The following is a 23,402-nucleotide window of genomic DNA, read 5'->3' as shown; positions in this document are numbered from 1 at the left end:
CACCCCCTGTGCTCTCTCTTGAATAAGTAAAAAGTCTTTAAAAAAACATAACATTATATCATTGCTATAATCAATTTCATTTTGCTAAAAATGTCATCTTTGTATTGCTTTTCTTCTGTTTTCATATTTGCCTTTTCATAAGGTATCTTTCTTCTACCTGAAGAACTCCCTTTTAGTACCTTTATATCTGCTTGTGATAAATTCTCTCATTTTTTTTGTGTGTAAAAAAAGTTTACCTACTTTACTTTCATTTAGAAGGATATTTTCTTTCTTTTTTTTTTTTTAAGATTTTATTTATTTATTCATGAGAGACAGAGAGAGAAGTGGAGACACAGGCAGAGGAAGAAGCAGGCTCCTCCCAGGGAGCCTGATGCAGGACTCTATCCCAGGACCCCAGGGTCAGGACCTGAACCGAAGGCAGACGCTCAACCACTGAGCCACCCAGGTGTCCCTTGAAGGATATTTTCAGTGAATATAGAATTTAAGTTGACGTATTTTTCATTCTTTTGATGATACTATTCCACTGTCGTATAATTTTGTTGTGAGGAGAACAATAATCATTATCATTACTCTGCCATTCCTTGGTTTTTACTGCTTCCTTCTAAAAAGCAATTTCAGTCTTTTTCCCCCTTCTTCCAACAGTTTTACTTGCTATAGTTTTGTTATGTATCCTGCTTCAGCTTTTTAAGCATTTGAATCTTTATGAGTTCCATCGATTCAATCATATTTTCAGGCATTATTTTTTTCAATATTGCACCTGCCCTTTCTTCATTCTTGTCTTCTGGCTACTGAAATCCCAAGTTAGACTCTTCTAGAATGTAATATGTCTCTTGCACTCTTTTCTCCATTTATCTCTGTTTTTTTTCTCAATGTGTCATTCTGGATATTTTCTTCTGATCTCTCTTTCACATCCCCAATTATCTCTTCCTCAGTGTCTATTATAATGTTACCCATCCAACAAATTCTTAATTTCCATTATTACTCTATTCTTTAGATCTAGAATTTGTAATGGATTATTTTGACTTTTCTAGTTCACTGATTAAATTTTCCGTATTTTCATGCAATTTGCTAAAATATTAATCATATTGATGTACTGATCTGTTATGTGTAAGAAATCATTTAATATGTTCTATACTATAGATTAAATTAATTACCTTTTACATTGATACTTAGTTCACTCTAATAGTCTGGCGATATCATTCCATGGTCTTTAGCCATCCACAATAGCTGATGCTAAATCTGTTCCTTTCTACATAATACATATTTCCAAAAAATCTGATAACTTTTAATAGTTCTCTATTCTGACATATCACTATGAAGTGTTGATATGTGGATATATTTTTATGTATTGCAGTTAGTAATGTGAGTATAATTTTCAGCTGAATAATTATTTATGTCTTTAAGCTTGGGAAATTTTCATTTTCTGTTTTCTAAGAAGTTATTTCTCCACCATTTCCTTTATGATAATTCTCTGCAACTCAGATGTTTGTCAGAGTATCTCAATCTAACCTCAGAGTCTCTTAATTTTGCTTAAAGTTTGCAATTACACTTGCAGTTTTTTCTATATCTGAGGTCGCTTCAGTATTATTTTCAAATTAGCTAATTGTCTTTTCAACTTTGTCAGCCTTGAGCCTTGTGTTTATTACTTTTCCATTATTTGACTGTAATGTTCAGTTCCTAGATTTACATTTTTTCTTATCTACCAATACTCATTTCATTTCGTTTGTTTGAATTCAGTTATTATTTATATTTTATAATTTTGTAATCAATGTAGTTCTTTCTTTTACTGCTTGGAGCATTCCAAATAAATATATTTTAAGTTCTATGATGCCTTTTTTTCTATAAAGTGTGAATTGACGTTCAAACATTGCATTTTTCTGTATTTTTTTTTAACATCCTGTTATCTGCAAATGTTTTAGGATGTTGGTCAGTATGCTCATTTTAAAGGAGGAGGTTCATTTTCTCTTTCCTCCCCACTATCACCTCTGTCCTGTGACTACCACTCTTTGAACTGCAGATTTATGGCTACCTCCACTAAAACCCAGGATCCAAGTAGAAAACTAGGTCTTATAAAAGTCATTCAGGACATCTGAGTTGTAGTATTATTGGGGTATATCATATCAGCCCTTGAACCAGTATATGGCTAGGTTCAGTTCCCAGGGAAGAGCTGTGTCTTTGTAATTCTTGCCTCCCTAAATAGCAGTCTTAGGTTAGCTGTTTTTTTTTTTTTTTTTTTTTTTTTTAGGCAATTCCCTTGCTTTGGGGGATTCCATGCCAATCCCTTCTTTCAGTCGTACAACTGGCTCTGACATCTCATTTGTCATGGAGCCATTTATTGCCCATTACATTGCATTATTCAGGTTTCTGTATTCCACACCTGATTCAAGAGCCAGGGCCCAGAAAGTACACGGATTTAGCCCCAGTCACCATTTAGCAATTTTGTTTTGTTGATGATTCATGCAGATATTTATCTTGGTTTTGAGTCAAGCTATATTTTTCAGTTTCATATTTGATATGTAGTCTCATTCCTGGGTGTCTAGACCAGACAAAGGTTAAAGTAAAATTATGAGGTCATCATGGTCAGAAGTTATCTTCTTTTCTTAGGGAGTCTTAAAAATACTTTTAAATGTTTCAGTTCTGTTTTCACACATGCACACAAACCACTCTGATTAGTTGTGCCAGTTCATTTATATACACACATAACACATATATGTATGTGTGTATGTATGTATGTTGACACGTGGTATATGCATATGTGTAGAGATATATTGATTCATTCATCTGTATACACATAGTTCATTCATATATACATATTTATAAATATATAATATTCTTTCATGTATATGTAAATGAAATGGCACATCTACCCAGAGTGTGTATATATATATATATATGTATGTGTATATATATTGTGAGTGTGTATAATTTGCTTTCTCTTCTCAACAGAAAAGTTATTGTCAGTAGATTGAGTACAGGAGAATTAAAGGAGTTTTAGATTTATCTTCTGTTTGGATTAGTTTCTTACCAAAGTAATAATAATGACCATGGTCTTCTAGTGATCCCTCCCAAATCTACTCTACAACTAGATTGTCTCCAGGGAAATTGGTACTTGAATTGGGATGAAGTCATCCTTAAACCTGGCAAGATGAGTGGAATATGTGGTTGAATTAAATTGCAAATGGTACTCTCTTAAATTTTATTTTCAGTAAAATACTACTTAACATGTAAAGTAGATCCTTTCTCCTTCAAAATGCATGACAGCCATTTACTAATGAATGCTTTTAAATCTACTGTCTGAGCCTTAAGATATAACAAATTATAAATTCATAGGGTTTTTAGGGTTTGGGCTATAAAGATGGAGAAAGGAAGCAGGTATGGTAGGATTTGGGCCATGAAAGTCAAAGCTTTATTTGAAAATTGGAAACAATTCTGTTTGTTAAACTAGCATTTTCTCTTTGCACATCTTCAAATGGAATTGTGAAATAGTTACTTAAGTCCTGTTTTAAAGAATCTACTAGAGCTGTCATCCTTCTCCTAGTGACAGGGATTAATTTATAATATCTTATTCCAGATGAGAAGTCAAGGAAAGTGAAGGAAAGAAGAAAATGAGAGCAGAAAGTAAAAACTAAATCGGAAGAAAACTTATGTTGTTTTTCTTCTTTCTTTCTTTCTTTCTTTCTTTCTTTCTTTCTTTCTTTCTTTCTTTCTTTCTTCTTCTTCTTCTTCTTCTTCTTCTTCTTCTTCTTCTTCTTCTTCTTCTTCTTTCTTCTTCTTCTTCTTCTTCTTCTTTCTTCTTCTTCTTCTTCTTCTTCTTCTTCTTCTTCTTCTTCTTCTTCTTCTTCTTCTTCTTCTTTTCTTCTTCTTCTTCTTCTTCTTCTTCTTCTTCTTCTTCTTCTTCTTTCTTCTTTTCTTCTTCTTCTTTTTACATTTCAGAGAGCCATTCCTTTCTTGTCTCAGTGATTTCTAGTTGGCATTTGTACAAGTCGCTTATGATTAAAGACTTTTAGGGGCAGCCCCGGTGGCACAGCATTTCAGCGCCGCCTGCAGCGGCGGTGTGTGATCCTGGAGACCCGGAATTGAGTCCCACGTCGGGCCCCTGCATGGAGCATGCTTCTCTCTCTGCCTGTGTCTGTGCCTCTCTTTTGCTCTCTCTGAATAAATAAATAAATAAATCTTTAAAAAAAAAAAAAAGACTTTTAGGTAAATTCCTTTGATAGCATAGGCTACCCGCTAAATGTGTACACTAACCTTCTGTTTGTCAGATTTTGTTCCAGAGCCCAGACAACCTCTTTTGGTTCTGGTACTCTAAACAGGTACATCTTCCCTGTGAGTCCCCAATTTTGACACACAGATATCCTCCTGACTGTGTCTGTCTATTCCTTAGCCCTTGTCAGGGAGGAAAATGGGTAGCTTTAGTGTGAAAAAATATCTACTGGCCTGAGTCATGTCTGTTTGTTGAAACTGTATCTAACTTTACCTTCCCATAGAGGTTTGCTGTGGGTGTTGTGCCAGAACCAGGAAAATCAATCACCTCCGGATTTCATAACATTAATTAGGGGATGATAAGATTGGGATATGAGTTTGTTCAGTTTGTTACCATTTTGACTCTTGATTCTATTCTTAACCACAACTGGCAGGGCAACCGTTTCCTCTGGGCTGAAGTCTTCGGTTGGGAGATAGCTATGTGTTTAACCTATGTGTTCTAACTAAGGCTACATGGCAGTTATATGACTTTGAACTATAGATTTCTTTGTCTTTTTCTTATTTTTTTTTTTAAATTTATTGATGGGATAAAAAGCAAGCGAGGGGAGGAGCAGAGGGAGAGGGACAAGTAGACTCAGTGCTGAGTGCTGAGACCAACTTAAGGCTCCATCCCAGGACTCTGAGATCATGACCTTGAGACTGTAACCTTGACATCATAACCTGAGCTGAAATCAAGAGTCAGATGCTTAACCAAATGAGCCAACCAGGCACCCCTACTTTAGTTGTCTTTGGATGTCTCTTCCCTTGCCTCTTCTAGTAGGCACAGTGTCTACCATAATAGATGAAGAGGAACAAATGAATGAGTGACTAAATGATGTCCCAAGTCAGGATTTGAAAGGAACAAACAGAAACAAAACTGATCAAGATAAAACCTGTCCCAGATAAAACCTGTCCCAAATACATACTCCGCAGAGGTTTGGCAGCATCTTCCATTTGACAGTAAGAGCTATGGTGTTTTCTCCCATTGTGGAAAGACACCAGGCTATCCCTCAGCTACCACAAATACCACAAAGTGCCAGGATGTGTAAACTGTCACATTTCTGAAGCTAAATGCCAAGGTCAGGTAACGCAGGCTCACGTATTGTGCTGTCATCTGAGGCTACATCTCTTATGAGTTAACATATCTCATCTTTTCTCCTCAGTTTATTATTTCTTTTAAGCACTAACACATTAATTTTTCTGCCAAAGAATTGTGTTTCTTGTTATTATTTTGAAGTTCTTTCATTCGTCTGTGTCAGCAGTTGAAGCTGAAACTCCAGGATGCATGATTCCAGGAGGAATTCCCTGGGTGCAAAATGGGGAATGCACACTTGCAATGTCAGGAAAAACTTGTTTAGTTAGACTCTTATCTTGGTGGCCCGCTGCCCTTTTTAAACGAATGTATTGGATTTTTGTACTTTATTTGCTGCTCTATAGCCCAATATCTAAAATGGACTTCTCTAATTTTGTGTTGAGAGGGTTTACTTAACAAAATGATCCCATATTGCTTTTAACAGGGAAGACTGTTAACCTGGATTATTGTGCACAGATAGAACATGACATGTGAAGAACTCACAGCTCCCTGGTTTTGAACATCCTTTTTACCCCATGCTTCCAGCAGGTTCATGAATCATGAGCTGGGCTGTGAGCACACAGTGCTGCTGAATAAAATTCAGCATGTTCTCCGAAAGTCTCATGCATTTCTAAAATGTGCTGCTCTGATTGAACAAGACCTTCCTGGGGGAAATGATTGGCACAGAGTATTCCCTATGGAAATATCACTTGTAGAATATCTCATTTACTTCCATTGCCAAGTTTACCCATTGAAGTTGCCAGCTGTTGCCCTTTTGTCCAGTTGATATTTGGTCTTCTCTATTTATTATCATAATTGTATGATTGCTACAAATGGTGCTTTTATCAGAAATATCCACCAATTGTGTCTTCTGAAACACTGGTCAGCTTCTGGGAGGAGGGAGGCTATAGTGTTAACACCCCAAATGTGGGAAGACTACCCTTTTCCTATAACCCATGCCTAGGAAAGGATCTGTGTGCAGTGTACAAACATCCTACAAACCTTAAGAGAAATTCTTGGAGCAGTTCTAACTAAAATTGCCAGTTGAGCCTGGAAGGTTAGATAAAAGCATGATGCACAAATATATTGCAGAATTCTTTTCAGGTCTTCTTTCCCGAAGTCTTTTTTTTTTTTTTTAAATTTAAGATTTTATTTATTTGAGAGAGAGAAAGAAAACAGGAGCAGAGGGAAGGGGCAGAGAGAGGGAGAAGCAGACTCTCTGCTGAGCAGGGAGTCTTTCGTGGGGCTAGATCCCATGACCTCGAGATCATGACCCCGAGATCATGATCCTGAGGTCACCACCTGAGCCAAAGGCAGCCACTTAACCAACTGAGCCACCCAGGTGCCCTTTCTTTCCCTTAGTCTTAATGTTCAGTGTTCTTATACTCATAGCCTCTCCCTTTCAATTATAGCTGTATTCCTTTCCGAAAAGTCTTGATCTCACTGACATCTGACATCGTGCTTTTGCTCAGATTTTAAACAAGGCACTTCCTGCTCCTAAAAGAATCCAGGTATCTGGTTTAGGACAATCCAAAAATATCTCCATACTTTCCAAAAGTTTCCATGTCTAAGGTCCTTTTGCTGTCTCCTGAGTGCCTGTTTTGTCTTTAGTAATCTAGATACAAACTACAATCCCTTCACCATTTTTCAGAAATTCACTTGCCTCCATAACCTTAACGATGATTTGGAGCTACCAGGAGAAAGGTCACATCTTGGCTGGGCGTGGCTTTCCACCAACCCTTTGGCTCCTCCCTTCCTTCCCCAAATTCTAGAACAACAGATTCTTCCTCTTACTTATCATGTATTTCTATTTTCTTTAACTTCCCTTGGAGTTTTACTATTTACACCAAGCAGGTTGGTTAACATCTTTAAATACTTTTCCCCAGACAAAATACAGAGCTTTTCTTAAGGAATTATAGTAAGCCATTAAAAAATTCATTATATTTGGAAAAAAAATCATTATATTTGGAAGGATGTATCTCTCCATGTCCAGTCTCTATCTCCTCTCCTTTTAAGTTTGATTCAACTCAAACATTTTCTATTTTTGAGACTAGTTGGGCTAAAGATGGTCAAAGGCAATGGGAGTGGAAATGTGGTAGAATGTTTCTTAATCTTTCTGTATAAAGTGTTAGAAAATAGTCAATTCAAACAACAAAGAATTGAGAAATAACACTTTACCAAGTCTGTTCATTGAGTTAATATTACCAGATTACAGCTAATACCTTTAGGGTGGCTATAAGCCCAAATAACCTATCTAGAACATATTTTGCATTTGTTACATAATTGCCCCAATTCCAGAATAGGTGGCTTAATTTCTGATTTGGCTGTACTGAGTATTCAGACTCATAACATACTATGGTTGAAAATGATGGATCTGAAAAAGGATTGCTCTTAGAATCCTCTAGTCAAGGGACACCTGGGTGGTTCAGTGGTTGAGCATCTGTCTTTGGCTCAGGTCCTGATCCTGGGGTCCCGGGATCGGGTCCCACATCGGGCTCCCTGCAGGGAGCCTGCTTCTCCCTTTGCCTGTGTCTCTGCCTCTCTCTCTCTGTGTGTCTCTCATGAATAAAATAAATAAAATCTTTAAAAAAAAAAAAAAAAGAATCCTCTAGTCAAATACCCTCATTTTTCCACATGAGGGAACTGAAACCAGATATTGACTTGCCCCATGTTACAGAACCAGTCCCTGACAGTGTCATGTCCCTGGCAGTGTCATGGGCTAGTCCCTTGGTGTCCGGACTCTTAGGCTGGTTCTTCTACTATGCTTTGCCGCAGTTACCTGGCTGGAGACATTGATCCTGGGCAGTGACTATTCAATCTATTTCTCCAAATGGAATGGAAAACAATTCATTTATGTTTAAAAATAGCCAGAATTAGATTATTACAGGATATACCAATATATGGAACATAATTAATGCGTGGTCTATAATTCATACATGACGTGTAATATGTGGGAGTAATATAGAAGATTCAACTCTTTTCCCAACTCAATAGCTAAATAGTACTGAGAAGGATGAGGGGGAATGTATATTTCTGGAACACCTGATTGAAAGGACACTATCTCAACCTTCATCTTGGGTTTAGAATCACACAACCTTGTGTCTCATTCTTGATGTTTAGACACTCACCTATGTGATCTTGGCCAAATCACTTCTATGCTCAGCCTGACTTTTCTTATCTACCAGACAGGCATAATAGTACCTATATTCTAGGATTTGGTACTCCTCTGGGAAAAAAAAAAGAGTGAAACACCCATTCCTTGAACAGAGTATGCTCTCAAGTTTTCTTATTTTCTCTCTTTCTGTCTCATTTGTCATTGCAGTTTTACTTTATTAACTAAACTAATAATACTAGCTAATCTATTTCTTAGATATGTTTTCTTTTTAGTTTTATTTATTTGAAAGACAGAGTAAGTGGGACAGAGAGCACACATGACCAGGGGCAGAGGGAGAGGGAGAAGCAGACTTCCCCACTGAGCAGGAAGCCCAACCCTGGGCTTGATCCCAGGACCCCAGGATCACCACCCAAGCCAAAAGCAGACGCTCAGTTGACTGAGCCACCCGGGCGCCCCTCCTAGATATTTTTTAATAAATAAAATTGTTTTTACTTTTGCTCCCTCTGGGGACAGTAGTAATACTTAAATACTATCTTGGAAACATAGTAATTCTTTTTTCTTTTTTTTCTTTCATTCTTTTCTTTTCTTTCTTTCTTTTTTTTTTTTTAGAAAATACTCATTTGTGATAGAACTGCCACATAGTCTTGAAGAATAAGGAAAGTCAGAGGATGAATATTTTCCAGAAGACAGGTAAAGCATATTTGGTAGATTAATTCTCAATTCACCTTCTCAGAGGAAAAGGACAAAACACTCATTTACCAAGATTCTAAAGAGATTTCCAGGCAAGTCCCCAGCCAGCCCCACATTAGTCTTTGCTTTGAAGCCTTCATTCCCCAGAGCTTGGTTTTCTTGACCAGGACCAAAACCTTTTATTGAGCCGCCAGAAGACTGGGAGAAACAAGTGTCTCCCCTCCGTGGCCTTCACATGTCTGGTGGCATTCAGGAGAGGGATGGCTTATGTGCTTATCAGGGAATCAATCTTTCTGCCTACTGTCCTCTTTTTCTTCACAAGAAAGGAGTTAACGCAATTACCTCATTCAGAACAATTACCTCACTCTAAACTGTTTATTCTCCCGAGAAAGTTGTTTGGGAGCAGGGAGCACTTTGGCCAGAGAGAGATAGATTTTTCTAGAAGTACTAGTATCAATATTGAGTGTGGGCAGTGGGGAACCGTTAAGAAGGTTTTCTTTGGAGCCAAGACTTCATTTTCTGCTGGGGTCAACCAGGCAAAAGGGGACGCGTATTCTAACCAGTGGGGTTTCTGGCACCACATGGGGGGCTCACTACTGAGAGGTGACACCCGCTCTGACTCTGGAGTCTTGGACTCAGGACCACGTCCCCCGGTCTGTTCTTCCATCTGAAACTGTGTGGCCTAAGGCAATCTCTCGGAAGTTACTAGTGCGGAGGGGAGAATAAGAGGCAACCACCAGCACTTTCAAAAGCAGTTAAATAAAGGAAGATCTGACAGTTTATTCAAAATAAACCACACTTTTAAGAAAAAGTCTTCTTTCCTTCTTGTTCCAAAGGCCAGCACGATTCACTTTCCCTGATACTTAGAAGAAAGGCAGTTCCCAGGGCCCAGATGAAAACAAACAAAAACCAGGAGGCATCAGAAATGAGGAAGATTTCAGATCAGTCCAAAAAATAATAATAAAAAAAAAGTATAAATAAAAATCTGTCCACACCCCTTACTGCACCCGTGACCGTAATTTCCCCACCTCTTTATTCCTATGCATGCGTATTTGCCATAGTTCCAATCGTGGATTTATTCTAGTGATATTTTTCCCCACTTGGCATTTAAGGCTTTTTTTTCTTTTTTTCTTTTTTCCTTTTTCTTTAAACGTGTCGGGAGCGCTGTCTGAGCTGGTGTTGAAAAATGGAAGCAGGAGAGGCAGGGCTGGGAAAGGGCTCAAAGTTGAGCACCGCGGCGGTGCGCAGGGAGCGGCGGGCCCCAGCCGGGGGCCGCCCCGGGAGGTCCGCGGCGCCGCTCGCTCCCCGCGCGGGCTGCGGCCTCGGTCGGCGGCCCCGGGCGGGGCGGGGCGGGGCGGGGCGGGGGCGGGGCGGGGCGGGGGCGTCGCGGGGCGCCGGGGCTCGGGGGCGCGGGCCGCCGCCGCCGCCGCCGCCGCGGGCTCACCTGCGCCTCCGGCCCCCGCCCGCGCTCCCGCCGCCGCCCCGCCCCGGCCCGGCTCATTGGCTGCCGCTCCGAGGGGTGGGGAAGGGGCGGCCGCGGGGAGCTCATTAGCGCTGCGGACCCGCTCCTGCGCCCGCTAGTCCGGGACCCGGCGGCGGCGGGAGCGCGGCGCGGCTGCTGCGGGGACGCCCGTGACTCCGGCGGCGGCGGCGGCCGCGGAGGGAGGCGATGGGGGCGCGTGCCGGCTCCCGGGGCCCGGCCGGCGGCGGCTGGGGGCGCCCTGCCCCGGGGCTGTAGGGGCCGCGGGGAGCGGCCGCTCGCCGAAGCCCTCGGGGGCCGCGCCTCTCCGGGCGCCCGGCGCGTGGAAGAGGAGCCGGACCGCGAGCGGGGCGCGGAGCATGGGGACGGCGGCCGCCGCGGGAGGAGGCGCCGGAGGGGCGCGCCGCTGGCTGCCGTGGCTGGGGCTCTGCTTCTGGGCGGCGGGGGCTGCGGCTGGCCGAGGTAAGCCCGGGCGGGCGGGCGGGGGCGGGGGCGGGGGCGACGGCGACGGCGACGGCGACGGCCACCCTGAGCGGACCCGCGCCCGCCGCGCCGGCTTCCCAAGTTGCGCCCGCACCTGTGCGCGCGGCCGCCGGGGAGGACTCGGGGGGCCGCGGCCTCCCACCCAAGTTTGCCAGCAGCCGCGATCCTACAGGTTGCCGTGCGCGGGGCCCCGACCCGGACCCCAGCGCCGCCGCGTCTTCTGCGCCCTCCCCAGCTGCTGCGGACCGGAGCAGCGCCCCCGCCCCCCCTGCCCGCCCCCCTCGCCCCTGCCCGCCCCACTGGCCTCCGAGGCGCGAGACCACGGGTGGGCGCATCGCGGTGTCCGGGAGCGCCCGGCGAGGGGCGGCTGCGGCAGTCCGCGTGGGGGGCTCCCACGGAGCGGGCGCCTCCCCCTGGGGAGCAGCACCGAGCTGGAGTGCGCCGGGCTGGGCACCCCGCGGGCGACACCGGCCCGAGGTCCTGGACAGCCCTGGGCTTGCTCCCGAGGAGGCCGCGCTGTGCTGTGCGGGAGCCGGGGAGCTGCGCCCGCCGAGCCCGGCCGGGGAGCGGGGAGCGGGGAGCGGGAGCCGGAGCCGGAGCCGGAGCCGGAGCCGGAGCCGGAGCGCGGGGCTCCGCGGGGAAACCACCGCTCCTTGCTGACTCCGGAACGGCAACCCCATTTCCCAGATCCCCTCCTCTCTCTCTCTCTCTCTCTCTCTCTCTCTCTCCCTCTCTCTGGACTCCAGTGGAGTAACATTTTGCAACTGGTCTCACCTCCACCGTGACCGAGAACCGGGGGCATCAAGTTAAAGACAAATCCCGCCGACTTGTTTTGAAGATGATCAGAGGCAATTTCAGACGTAGCTTGAATATTGTGGCTTTACCTTTGAAATAATCCCGAAGCTTCTCCTTCCCGCCCATCTTCACCTTTCCCCTTCCCCGCGTGCCATCCTTTAGGTTTAGGATGTGTCATTGCGCCCGATGGTTTACCTGACGCCTGTCTGGCGAGAGGGGGACCGAGCTGACCGCCTCCCCTTCGGCTCTCCGCTGGCCCCAACAGAACCGGTAGCCGGGAGGCAGAAAAGGCTGGAAGGGGTTGACGAGGATCACGAAAGAACCAGTCTAATCTAATTTTTATGAAAGCTAACGGTGTGTTAAAAAGCAGTCAGGGTGCCTAGGATGAAGAATTAAAAAAGAAAGAAAGAAAGAAAGAAAGAAAAAGAGGTGGGTAGAGGCTTTCTGTTTTATGATCCTGTTCAGTGACTATTTGCATTTCATTCCCTGAAAACTTTTTCTTTTTCTCTTTCTTTCTTTCTTTCTTTCTTTCTTTCTTTCTTCTTTCAGAGCTGGCTTTTTAAAAAGCAGCAAAGATTTAAAAATGAGCCTCGGTGACTGCACACACTGGGTTATGGTGAAGCCTAGTTCTTTCCCTTGCTAGAAGCATAAGCTTCAGCCATTTAATTTACTAGGGAGAATGCCTCCTTGCAAAGTCAGCTTTGAGTTGTTTTTTAATACACTGTTATGGGGGAAAATGGGCCTTTTCTGAATTATCTAAATGTCTGAATTCCTACTTGCTATTTGATGTGGAATACTCCACTAAGAGTGACTGACTTCACATACTGACCCCTTGGAATTTGGTTGGTGGAGTTGTCCTGAAGCCAGCTCCAAACAAGAGGTGGGGACATGCCAGAAGCCTCTTTGGATGGAGTTTTGCTGGCTGTGAAACTAAGGCTAGCACCTCTTGTCTGCAAGCTGTTCTTTAAAGGTCTCCTAGAAAACATACTGTACACTCTGCAGGCTTATTTACAACAAAATGTCTTGCACAGATCATAGTAATGTTCAAGACACATGGAGTAGAGCAGTATATCTAGTATTTCCCTTGTAGTATTTTATGTTTGGGGGTATGAAGCCCATTCCTTAGCACCTGTCAGAGATTCTATATGAAATGAGCAGTAAGCCGGCTCTGGAGCCCGTGAAGCTCCATGCACCTGGCTTTGGACAGGTGGGCACAATTGGAATTTTCAGAACCATGGGGGTGTTTCAGTGTTACTTAAGTTCTCCCAGCTTGGGACCGTGTCCATTCATTAGAATCAAGGTGAGGTGCACTCTTTGGCATGTTTGTTGAGTAGTCTCACCAGACACTGTGGAGTTGGCCCTAGGTTGTTCTTCTTTATTCAAGGAATTTTTTTTTTTTTCTGCAAGCCTTTTCATGTGGATTTGAACCAAGGTATTTTGTCGCCTGAAACAACAGGGTATATAGAATTATGCCATTTGTTTTGAAGACCCAAGAATAATTAACAATTCAGTAACATTTTCTCTACAGTTACTTATCTTTTGTGTGCAAGATGATTGCACCAACTTTTTTTCTTTTTCATTTTCTTCTCCTTCATACTTAATGTAACCATCTAAAAATCAGAGGGAGGTTTGGAGTGATTGGCTCTAAATGAATATACTCAAAGAGGAAGGTACTTGGGACAAGAGAGACTGCTCATAAAAACTGTTACAGCCCAAGGAGCAATGTTCTGGCTCCTTCCTTTGCAAACAAGACTTACCTCTTAAGATTTATATTCCTGACTGCTGGCAAACTGTAAGGAAGGCACTTTGGTGCCATGATTACTGTATATTTTAACACTTTCCAGCTTAAAAGAAGATTGTTTAAAAGTTATTCATGACCTGCCAAGTGCTAATTGAATCTACATCGTGTTGTCATGTTGATTTGTTTTTGTTCTTTGAAAAACAGGAATAGTGCTGTAGATCTGGTTGTGATTCTTATATTAGATACTGTACATAAAGATAGCCTCATTTAAAGGCAGGGAGGGAGGTAATCTTAGATAGGCTAAACTTACACACAGTTCCTTGTTTTAAAAAATTTCCCGGACAATGACATCTTCCTTATAATAGCCATAGTAATGCATTAAGGGCAAGAGAGATACACATTTATTTTCTGTGCAAAATAGGGTCAGATGGTTTACACATACTTAAATCCTTTTATCTGTCTGATTCATACATTTGAAAATCTATAGTTATTTCCTTCTTAATGAACTTTATATGCTCCTGCCTCCTTCCCCAACCTCCCCTACGCCTGGCCTTTCTCATTCTGTTCCTTTTCCACAAAAGAACTATCCCTACATAGTGCTATGAGGAAAGCGTCTTTTCTCCCAATTTCCTTCCAGATTTGTCTTTTTCTGACTCTTGGGTTGTTTGCTCTCAGCTCAGACAGTCCCATGGCGCCTTCTTTTCCTACCCAACAAAGTGTTCTGCTCAAGAAATGTCTCTAAGTATCTTAGTTCTTAAGAAGACATTACTTGTTCTGATCTGGCCCTTAGAAGGCAAGCACTTGTCCTTTTTCGGGGGTCTTACTTTGAAAAATAAATATCCTTCCTCACTCTCTGAGTGACCTGTGTGTGGTTCTGTAAGTGGTACCCCATTTGGTGGGAAAGGCTATGGGGCCAGGAATCCTCCATGAGCTCTCCGAATGGTATGACTGGGTGGGTCAGATAGTTCCAGACCCTGCTGTCTTCCTAGTGAAGGAAGCACTCTTCGGTCTATGGTCTCGATGACTTTATTGTCCTCTTTCTGCCATATATAGTACCCAGCTTAAAATATTGCCAACTCTAAAGGGTTCTCAAGGAATCAGTTGTACGGGAGGTAGTGGACATTTGATACCACTCCTTTGTGCCTTTTCTTCTTTTTTGAATATGAAGGATAGAGACCCAGACTACATGCATTCAAATCTAATCCCAAAGACAGATGCATGTCCAGATAAAGGTTTATTCTATAACATCCTCTTAAAGAAGGTAGTTGTGAAGATACAGGTATCTGAAAGGACAGGTGCCCCATTCATAGAAAGTCCCAATAGGGGGATGCTTCTCGATTGCACTTTTGCCATCAATCCTTGTCGTCCTATACTCTGGAGAGTGCCAGTTGACCAGCCATGCCATCGTCTTCTCTTCTGTCCTCTTCATTCTGATGTCTTCATGAACTAATGGCATGACCAAATAACCAAATGGAACATTCCTGTAATGAGAGCTGCATACTCCAGGTGAAGATCCTGGCCAGCTCATTCCCCCTCATTTGCTAAATGGCTGCTTTTGGCGTGAGAAGTTACCATTGTGTTGCAACCACTCTTTATATTATGCCTGTTCCTTAGGAGAAGGCATTTTTGTAGCCTTTTTTGAGTGCGACATAATAATAGCAATTATCGTATTTAGTGTGTGCCATTGATTAGTCTAAATAGCTTATGTATGTTAACTCATTTAGTCCTTAACACTGTGAGGTAAGTAATATTCTCGTTTCTAACATGGGGGAAAAAAGGGCAAAGAGGGGTTAAATAACTTGTGCAAGGCCACAGAGTTAGTTTATGGAAGAGCCTGGATTCGAACCTACACTCTGATAGGACTGCTTTCAGAACGATGCCAAAAATAAAATGACCCTTATATTTTGGTGACAAAAGGACTAAAATTATTTCTCTATAACTGTGAGAGTTGTAGAGGAATTCAGAGTAGCTTAAATAAATCTATAAATATATTCAGATAAATCTCAGAGATTTATGTTGTATGAAAACAACCACCCTCTCACCATTCAGCTCAATATACTTTGGGATTGGATTCACACTTAAAATTCTGAATGCCAGTTTCTAATATGATAGCTTGCTTTTTTTTTTCAATTTTGAATTTCAACAGAAATATTACTCTGATTGAATACACCATCCATGGAATGGCAGATCCCAAGAGACTATTTGTTGCATGTCTTGTATTTTTAGCCTTGTTTGCCGGGGAAATGTGGAGCATGAGATTTGAGAGTAGATTGTTAACACCAGAGGCTGCTGTTTCTGCTGCTTTGGGTACTCCTGCTGCTGCTCTTTCGAGGCAGATGGCTAGATTCATTTATAGAAAATAGATATTCGTTCTATTTTGCATTTCCACTTTGAAAAGAACTTTTAATTGTTTGTGCCACATTGCATCGTATGGCCTTACTGTGCGCATACACATGCTGTGTGTAGATAATTTTCAGAATTAGGTGGATGTTAATGTATTCACTTTGGGCTGCCTGAGAAATCCGCTGCAAACTCTGTTGTGCTTTTGGAGTATTTCTTCTGAAAGCGGGTGTGTGTGCGCAGTACGGGGTGTACCACGTATTTTATGCCTTACACCTGCCCCACTGCACCGACTTTACTGAACTAGAAATTAGGGGCAGAAATACTGGGTAGTGTGTCTGGCGCTTGAGTAGAAGCAGTACACCTGTATTATGCTTCTCAGGACATCAGACCAGTGCAGGACTCAAAGTATTTCCTAATACTGTTTCTAACAAGACAAGAGTAAGGTGAGGCCCGAACTCTTCCTCAGTGGCCAGTTCCTTGTTTCTTAAACATGGAAACTGGAAAGCCAAAAGCTGCCTTCCAAGTGAGGTCAATGACAGCCTCCCTAGCCCTGATGCAGATACTGACTCTCTGTCACCAAGTTTGTGGTTCATAAAGTGCAAAAGAGCCTTCCTCCCCAGAAAGAGAGGATCCCACCAACCCAACCTGGCGTTGTAAGACCCAGAGGAATCGTGTGGGGAAAACGGCACGGCAACGTTGTGGAGCTTTAATACGAATGAATTTCGCAGATACTTTCTTGTTATAAAAAATCAGGTGTTGTAATTTCTTGATCAGGTAAGTCCAAGGGAAAATGATAGTGCAGAAGTTCCAGAAGGTAGGTGATTGGCAGGCTGGCACAGGAAGAAATCGCCCTGCATACTTCAGAGGCTCAACCAGCACTGGCATAGCTATGTTTTGTGTAATATCATTCACAGATTTTGATAACTTACTATAAAAGCAAATTTATTTTCTAAATATTGGATGAGAAATTTGCCTCTGAATATATTTGTACGCGTGTTGTTGGGAGCAGTGTGAAAGTGATTGGTGGCTTCTGCTAGCAACAGTGCTTTTTTAGTTACCGTCTTTATTTGAATTTAATTTAATAAACTCTCGGAGAGGAGGGGAAACCAAATGATCATGGGTTATGGAAGCTAAGCTGGTAATATCTTTGAAACTCACAAATCAGTGCTTTTCAAATGTTAATGTGCATTTGAATCACTGCAGAGCTCCTTAAAATGCACCTTCTGAGTTAGTGGATCTGGGGAGGGGCCAGACATTCTGCATTTCTCAAGGGCTTCTAGATGACCCCATCCGTGGACCACACTTTGCGTAGCAGGGCTATAGGTGATAATAATTCAGGGTTTGTATTTTCAGTATTGCTTTTCACTTGCATGCCAGTAAGAAGTGGAATTCAGTGTAAGACTGTTTTTAAAATGCCAATACAAGAATCGGTAAACACAAATGTCAGTTTTTACTCAGACAAACATGCAGCCACTCATAAAACTAACACATTCTGGAGCTCCGTTTTGAGATGATACCCTGTCCTGCTTTCAGCATTTGTAAGGACAGATGCAATATTTGAAAAGTCCCAAATTCTCTTTTGAAGTAATTGAGGACTGATGTTTGCATGTAATAAAGAGAAAGTGAGTCCCTCAGAAGTTGAGCAGTTTGCCCAAAGTCTGTTAAATAAGAAGCTTTTCTACTCCTCTGGGTCACTCCTTCATTCTGTTGTTCCTTGGCTGTACCTGCACTTAAAATGATCTGGAATTCAGGATAATGAGAGAACGAGGCTATAGCTAAGTAAGAGGTAGAGTAAAACCAGTTGGTTCAAAAAAGCAAAGCACTGTTCATATAGCGAACGGAGGCTCCCCCACCAGTGGGATTGTGGCTGTCACAATAGCATGTGTTGCTGCTGTTTGGGGTCTCTCTGCTGCGAGATAGTTATCTCTATTTGACAGGGCCCCTTATGATCTACTGTTACTTACCCAGCACCTGGCAGTCCCTGTCCAATGGCATATGCCAACCAATAGTTTTTACTCCAACCCTATTATGTTAAGGTATGAATATTATGTAGGCTAAACTTGCTAAAACTTATTTAATACTTGATAAAATAACTTAGGAAAATTTAATTGCCAGAGAAATAATTAAAAACTATAAAAGAGTTTTATATTTGTTTTTTCCCTTAACTAGATTGTAAAGTCTACCTTCCTAGACAGACTGTACTAGAAAGATGGTTAAGTCGAAGAGTGACAATCTCATGGATGCCTGTTTTGAGCAATAATTCATTTGCATGGAACCTGACCTTTTTAAGGTGGGCTCACAAGTCCGATTGCTTTGTATTTTCACATCCACCCTGATATTGAACAGATGATAAAATTAGATTGAGAGGTTTTTCAACCAAGGCCAGGTAGGTAGCCGTAAATAGTACCAGGACTAGAAGCTGAGCCTCCAGCTGGTTTCTGGGCCTTTTGGATTTCTTTACCATGGAATCCTGTTTTATTACCAGATAGGTTGATTAGAACCGAACCAGATGATACGACATTTTGCTCACAATACGTTTGAGACAGGGCTGTGGTTGCATGATATATGATGTCAGAGAAATAAGTGAATACAAATTTTAGATGAGCTGTGTTGCCTTCTTGGTCTGTTGGTATTACGATTCTCATAGTTACAAACAGAGATGGCCCCGCCTGGGAAATGGGTCAGAAGTGATTGGAGAGAAGTAAAATTGTGAATATATCACTAATGGCATACTGCAGTATAGCAAAAGTTGTATGTCAAATATTCTGAGGAACTCGTTAGGCAATAATATTTTCTTCATCAAAGGAATTAAAGTGTTCATTAAAGTAGGTAAAATCACTAATTAGTTTCTGGTTTTATTTTTAAAGATGCCATTACAAACCAGACTCTTTAGAAATAGACTACTAGCTCCTCAATCTGCATGGCTTTCTTTTTTTAAAGGTTTTTATTTATTTATATGAGAGAGAGCAGAGAGGGAGAGAGCATATGCGTGCAGTGGGGAGGGGCAGATGGACAGGGAGAAGCAGACTCTCTGCTGAGTGGGGAGCCTGATGTGGGGCTCAATCCCAGGACCCCCGGATCATGACCTGAGCTGAAGGCAGACACTATCCAGCTGAGCCACCCAGGGATCCCCCCTGCATAGCTTTTAAATACTTTGTCTTTATTATTAATTTTGAGTGTTTGTGCTTTATTTTTTTCTTCTTGTGTACACTTGTAAAACAAGATTAAGGTCTTTAAGTTTGTACTTGAAAGTAGTGGCATGGCACAATGCAATTAAACCTCCAATAAAAATTTTCATCGGTGTGTCTTTAATAGTTTTCCAAACTATCTTTAAAAATAGGTAGGGCCAAAAAGTACAGACCACCAGATAAAATTCTTTACCAGACAAATATGTGTTATAAGCCGTTTGAAAGAGGCTAGAAAAAGTTTAACTATCCTGGATCTAAATCGTCAACCCTTATATCTCCCTTAGTCTTGGGACCAGAAGCTACACTCATTGCCTGTAGCTTGCATCAGATTTCCAAAGTTGTTTCCCTTAAGAAAAACAAACAAACAACAAAAACAGTCAGGAGGTTCACAGGTTTATTTATTTATTTATATTTATTTATTTATTTATTTCACAGGTTTTGTTAATGTGAAATTTGGGTGGGATGTAAGTATCTGGGGGTTTGCTTTAAAGAATTAAAGCTGAATAAAGGATTTGTCATTCATTTCCTTTTTCACATTGAGACAAAAAGAAAGCAAAAAACCCCGCACTCAACACATTTAATATTTTCTCCAGTTTAGCAGACAGCTTGAAATGCATGTCAACCTCTGGAATGGCTATGCGAAAAGACAGCTCTACTGTATCATATCCTGCAGCAGAGAGGACCATCACTTGTACAGCCAATTATTAATAATTGTCAAGGTGATAAGTGCTTTAATGCATGGATATCTGTGTATGTATTATATATTAGCAGAATGTCATATATCATCATTATAGCAAATTTAGATCATTAAAGTTCTGTGCTATTAATTTAAATGGCATTAATAACACACTTGAGATGTAGATACAGTTTTGACTTCTAAGTCAGCTTCTTAATTTAGGTACTTCCATTTCTGCCTTTCTCCAAGGTTCTCTCATGGAACCCTCAAATCTTTGTTTCTTTTTTTTTTTTTTTTTAAGATTTATTTTAGAGAGCTTGTGTGACCGCAGGAGTGGGGGCAGAGAGAGAATCTCAAGCAGACCCCTCGCTGAATGTGGAGCTTCATTCAGGGCTCAATCTCTGGACCCTGAATTGAAACCAAGATGCTAAACCAACTGCGCCACCACCTGGGCACCCCTGCCTGTTTCTTCCTGCCATCACTCCCTTCTCTAAAACTCCTTTCTCCTTTAAGCAATGTCATGGGCCTGGGTTGTTCAAGGCCACATATCCTTCCACATGTCCCTTCATTCTCTGGTTCTTTTAGTTTCTAAAGCAAGAAAGAAATGAATAAATTACCTATAAAGCTCCTTCATGCACTAACACTTTGTGATGCCCTCTATTGTTTCCTGTATCTTTTGTTCACAGTATTTTTTAAAAATCATTTCAGGAAGCATTTCTTGGCATTTTAGATATGTATCAAAACCTTCAAAAAAAAATGTCATGGGATCCCTTGGTGGCGCAGTGGTTTGGCGCCTGCCTTTGGCCCAGGGCACGATCCTGGAGACCCGGGATCGAATCCCACGTCGGGCTCCCGGTGCATGGAGCCTGCTTCTCCCTCTGCCTATGTCTCTGCCCCTCTCTCTCTCTCTCTCTCTCTCTCTCTCTCTGTGACTATCATAAAAAAAAAATGTCGTGGGGTAGAATTTCCAAGACAAGGTAGTGGGACTTCAGGAATGTTGTTGGTAGGCCTTGGCTTAAGCATCTTGAGGATGGTACCAACACAATAAAACATTTATTTCTAGGTATCAGTTTCTCTTACATCAGTGGTTGTAAACTAATGCAGATACAAGCAACTCTAGCAACTGAAGTGGGTTGCTTGGAAAATAGCTGGAGTGAGGATACTCCCACCCCCATTATAGCTCATTTTTGCTCAATTGGGTGCAAGGGACTATGGTTGCACTATTGATTGACTTTTTTTTTCTAAGAGAAACCAGACTTATGAAATGTTATGTTTCCAGGTTCAAAGTCTTCTCACATTGTTTTAATAAAACACCTTTGATGAACAAAACTCACTCTATAGACCACTCAGGCTCTCAATTTGTCTCAATGACCTTGGTGCATTTTTGAAGAGAGTTAAAGGATCGGGAGCCAGTCAGTTCTTGTGTGCAAAACTTGTCTTTCTTTGTTTGAGCTGCACTTCTAAAGCTTCCTTTAGCTTTGTGGACACACACTGTCTAAAAGCAGAAGATAGAAAGCATTTACATGGCCATCCATCTAACATTTGATAAACACTAATTTGATCACCAAGTTTCTAGGTACTTCTATTTTCTGCTCTTAGAAGAAAATCATCAGATTACATCCCTGAAAAGTATCCTAAAATTACTAGGACAAAGACCAACTTTCTCCTTGAACAACCAAAGTCTAGAGAAGCAAAGTAGCTTTTTTGATTTTTACAGGTCATTTCTTTTGGAGTTCGCTTGTGAATCCAGATCTTCCCTTTCTCAATGTCATTCTTACCTCTCTTCCTCTCCAGGCCTATAATAACAAAAGTAATCAATAGAGGCACAAAGGAATTCAAAAGAAATGATACCAGGAGACTAAAGACTATTGATCATTTTTCCTCTCTGTTAAAGGATGTCTTCCTTTCATTTAAAATGTTTATATTTTTCTAAATACCTTTGAAAGAATACAGTTTTCCCTTCTTGGGTCAGGTCTTAGTCCCAGAACGTTGGGGTTTTGATTTGAGGGACTCTAGTTAGTTCAGTGTAGCAGAGCTAATTAATGTCATAGAAAGGGTTTACATTATAGATTTGTTTTATGCTGGGATGAAATTTGGGGTGAGTCTTGAGCTTTGGTCTCAGTTACTTCTGATCCTTGGTAGTAAGTGTGTTCAGTATGAACAAATACTGAATTGGTATCTTGGACCTACTATAATCACTAGCAGGCCCGAAATCCTTTCTAAATGTCATTATTTTAAAAATCTGTACATAGGGAAGAATCTTATATTAACTGCATTTCCACTAATACAATGTGATATTAGCGCTGTGAGCTATGCTTTACGCAACGGATATACTTTCAGAATGGTATTGCCACACAGCTGCTAATTCGTATCTGGGTAAGTAAATCACTTCCAATTTCTGTTTTTTTTTTCCCTGTGTAAATCTGGATTTTCAGGTGTGGTGAGAAGGTAACACTTTGCAATTTGAATGGTCAACTGGGCCTGTTATAAGGCGGTGTTATTCAAGTGGATGTAATGTTTGGACACTCTGAGGACAGTAGGTGGAACAGACTTCAAATGTGCATAAGCATTTGACTTGTGCTTCTTCTAAGAGAGCTTTTGATGTTGGCAGCAGTATGCTAGTGGTACCCTCAAAAGGCTATACATCTGCATTCAAAGAGAGTGACTGGATATAATTTTAAAAGCTTCAGTTGCTGCTTCTCATGCGATCCCTATTGTTCCTTATTTTAAAATGAATTCTGCACCTCTGAAGGCCATGATAACTTGCAAAAAGCAATCCCTGTGGTTGAGCTGGAGTGTGGAAACTCTGGGGACTGGATCATGATGATTATTCATATCCAAGCCACCTTGCTGGGAAAGTGTTAAACACATAGGGCGTGGAAAAACTTCTGATTCTTGGAGTGAGGTGTCAGAATAATTGGGGTCTGGTTATTTTTAGCAGTTATCAGTGTAGGATCTTGCTGCTGGAACTGGTGGTCAGGTTTTAGATCTACAAATCCCTGGTCATCACAGCAATGCTATTTTCTCAAACTTAGCAGAAAGGCAGATGTCTGTAGTGTTGTCAGCCAGGATGGGGGAGAAAACCATATGCGGGTCCTTTGAATGTGTGTGGGCATCAACTTTGTTTTGAGCTTAAAAATGATGTTTAACAGTTTATGTTTAAACAGTTTTATCGAAACAGTAGATTAAAGATGAGCACCCAAAGTGTCGTGTGACCCTGGTTTACAGAAATCCATATGTGTATAACTTAAATTATGACGACAGGGTCATTCTATTGTTCTCCGTCAGCTGTGGCAAGGGCCTCTATCTACCTCAGAGTAATCAAGTCAGAGTCTCCGGGGGGATGACCCACTGGCATTTTTTTTTTTTTTAAGTTGCCCAGGTGAATCTCAGTTTGGGAATACAAGACTGAGAGCCACTGACTTAATGGTTACATTGATTGTATATAAATGTAGGTTCTGATCTTGTTTTGAAATTTAGAGAAGTAATTTGAGAATCACTAAGAGATTAAAGGTGACAGCTCAGCATTTGCCTCCCCTTCTGTGTTAGGCGTCATCTTTCCACGTTGTGTCCCAGA

At 41.7% G+C, this 23,402-nt stretch overlaps 1 protein-coding gene across 9 annotated transcripts in view; it reads left to right on the top strand.

Moving 5' to 3' along the window:
- Nucleotides 1-10,701: 10,701 nt before the first annotated feature.
- UNC5D (unc-5 netrin receptor D) overlaps nt 10,702-23,402 on the top strand; it is a 534,099-nt gene continuing 521,398 nt past the window's right edge. For 7 of the 9 annotated variants that reach the window (XM_072763536.1, XM_072763537.1, XM_072763535.1 and 4 more), the window contains exon 1: nt 10,885-11,061. In XM_072763536.1, coding sequence (XP_072619637.1) covers nt 10,959-11,061 — 103 coding nt within the window. In that variant the 5' untranslated portion in view covers nt 10,885-10,958. Of the gene's footprint in view, nt 11,062-23,402 lie in introns of all 9 variants that reach the window. The other 2 variants (XM_072763531.1, XM_072763538.1) reach the window with 2 other exon arrangements.

The sequence above is a fragment of the Vulpes vulpes genome, chromosome 7 (assembly GCF_048418805.1).
Source record: "Vulpes vulpes isolate BD-2025 chromosome 7, VulVul3, whole genome shotgun sequence".
Classification (NCBI taxonomy): Eukaryota; Metazoa; Chordata; class Mammalia; order Carnivora; family Canidae; genus Vulpes; species Vulpes vulpes.
This window is presented reverse-complemented; position numbering and strand designations above follow the sequence as displayed.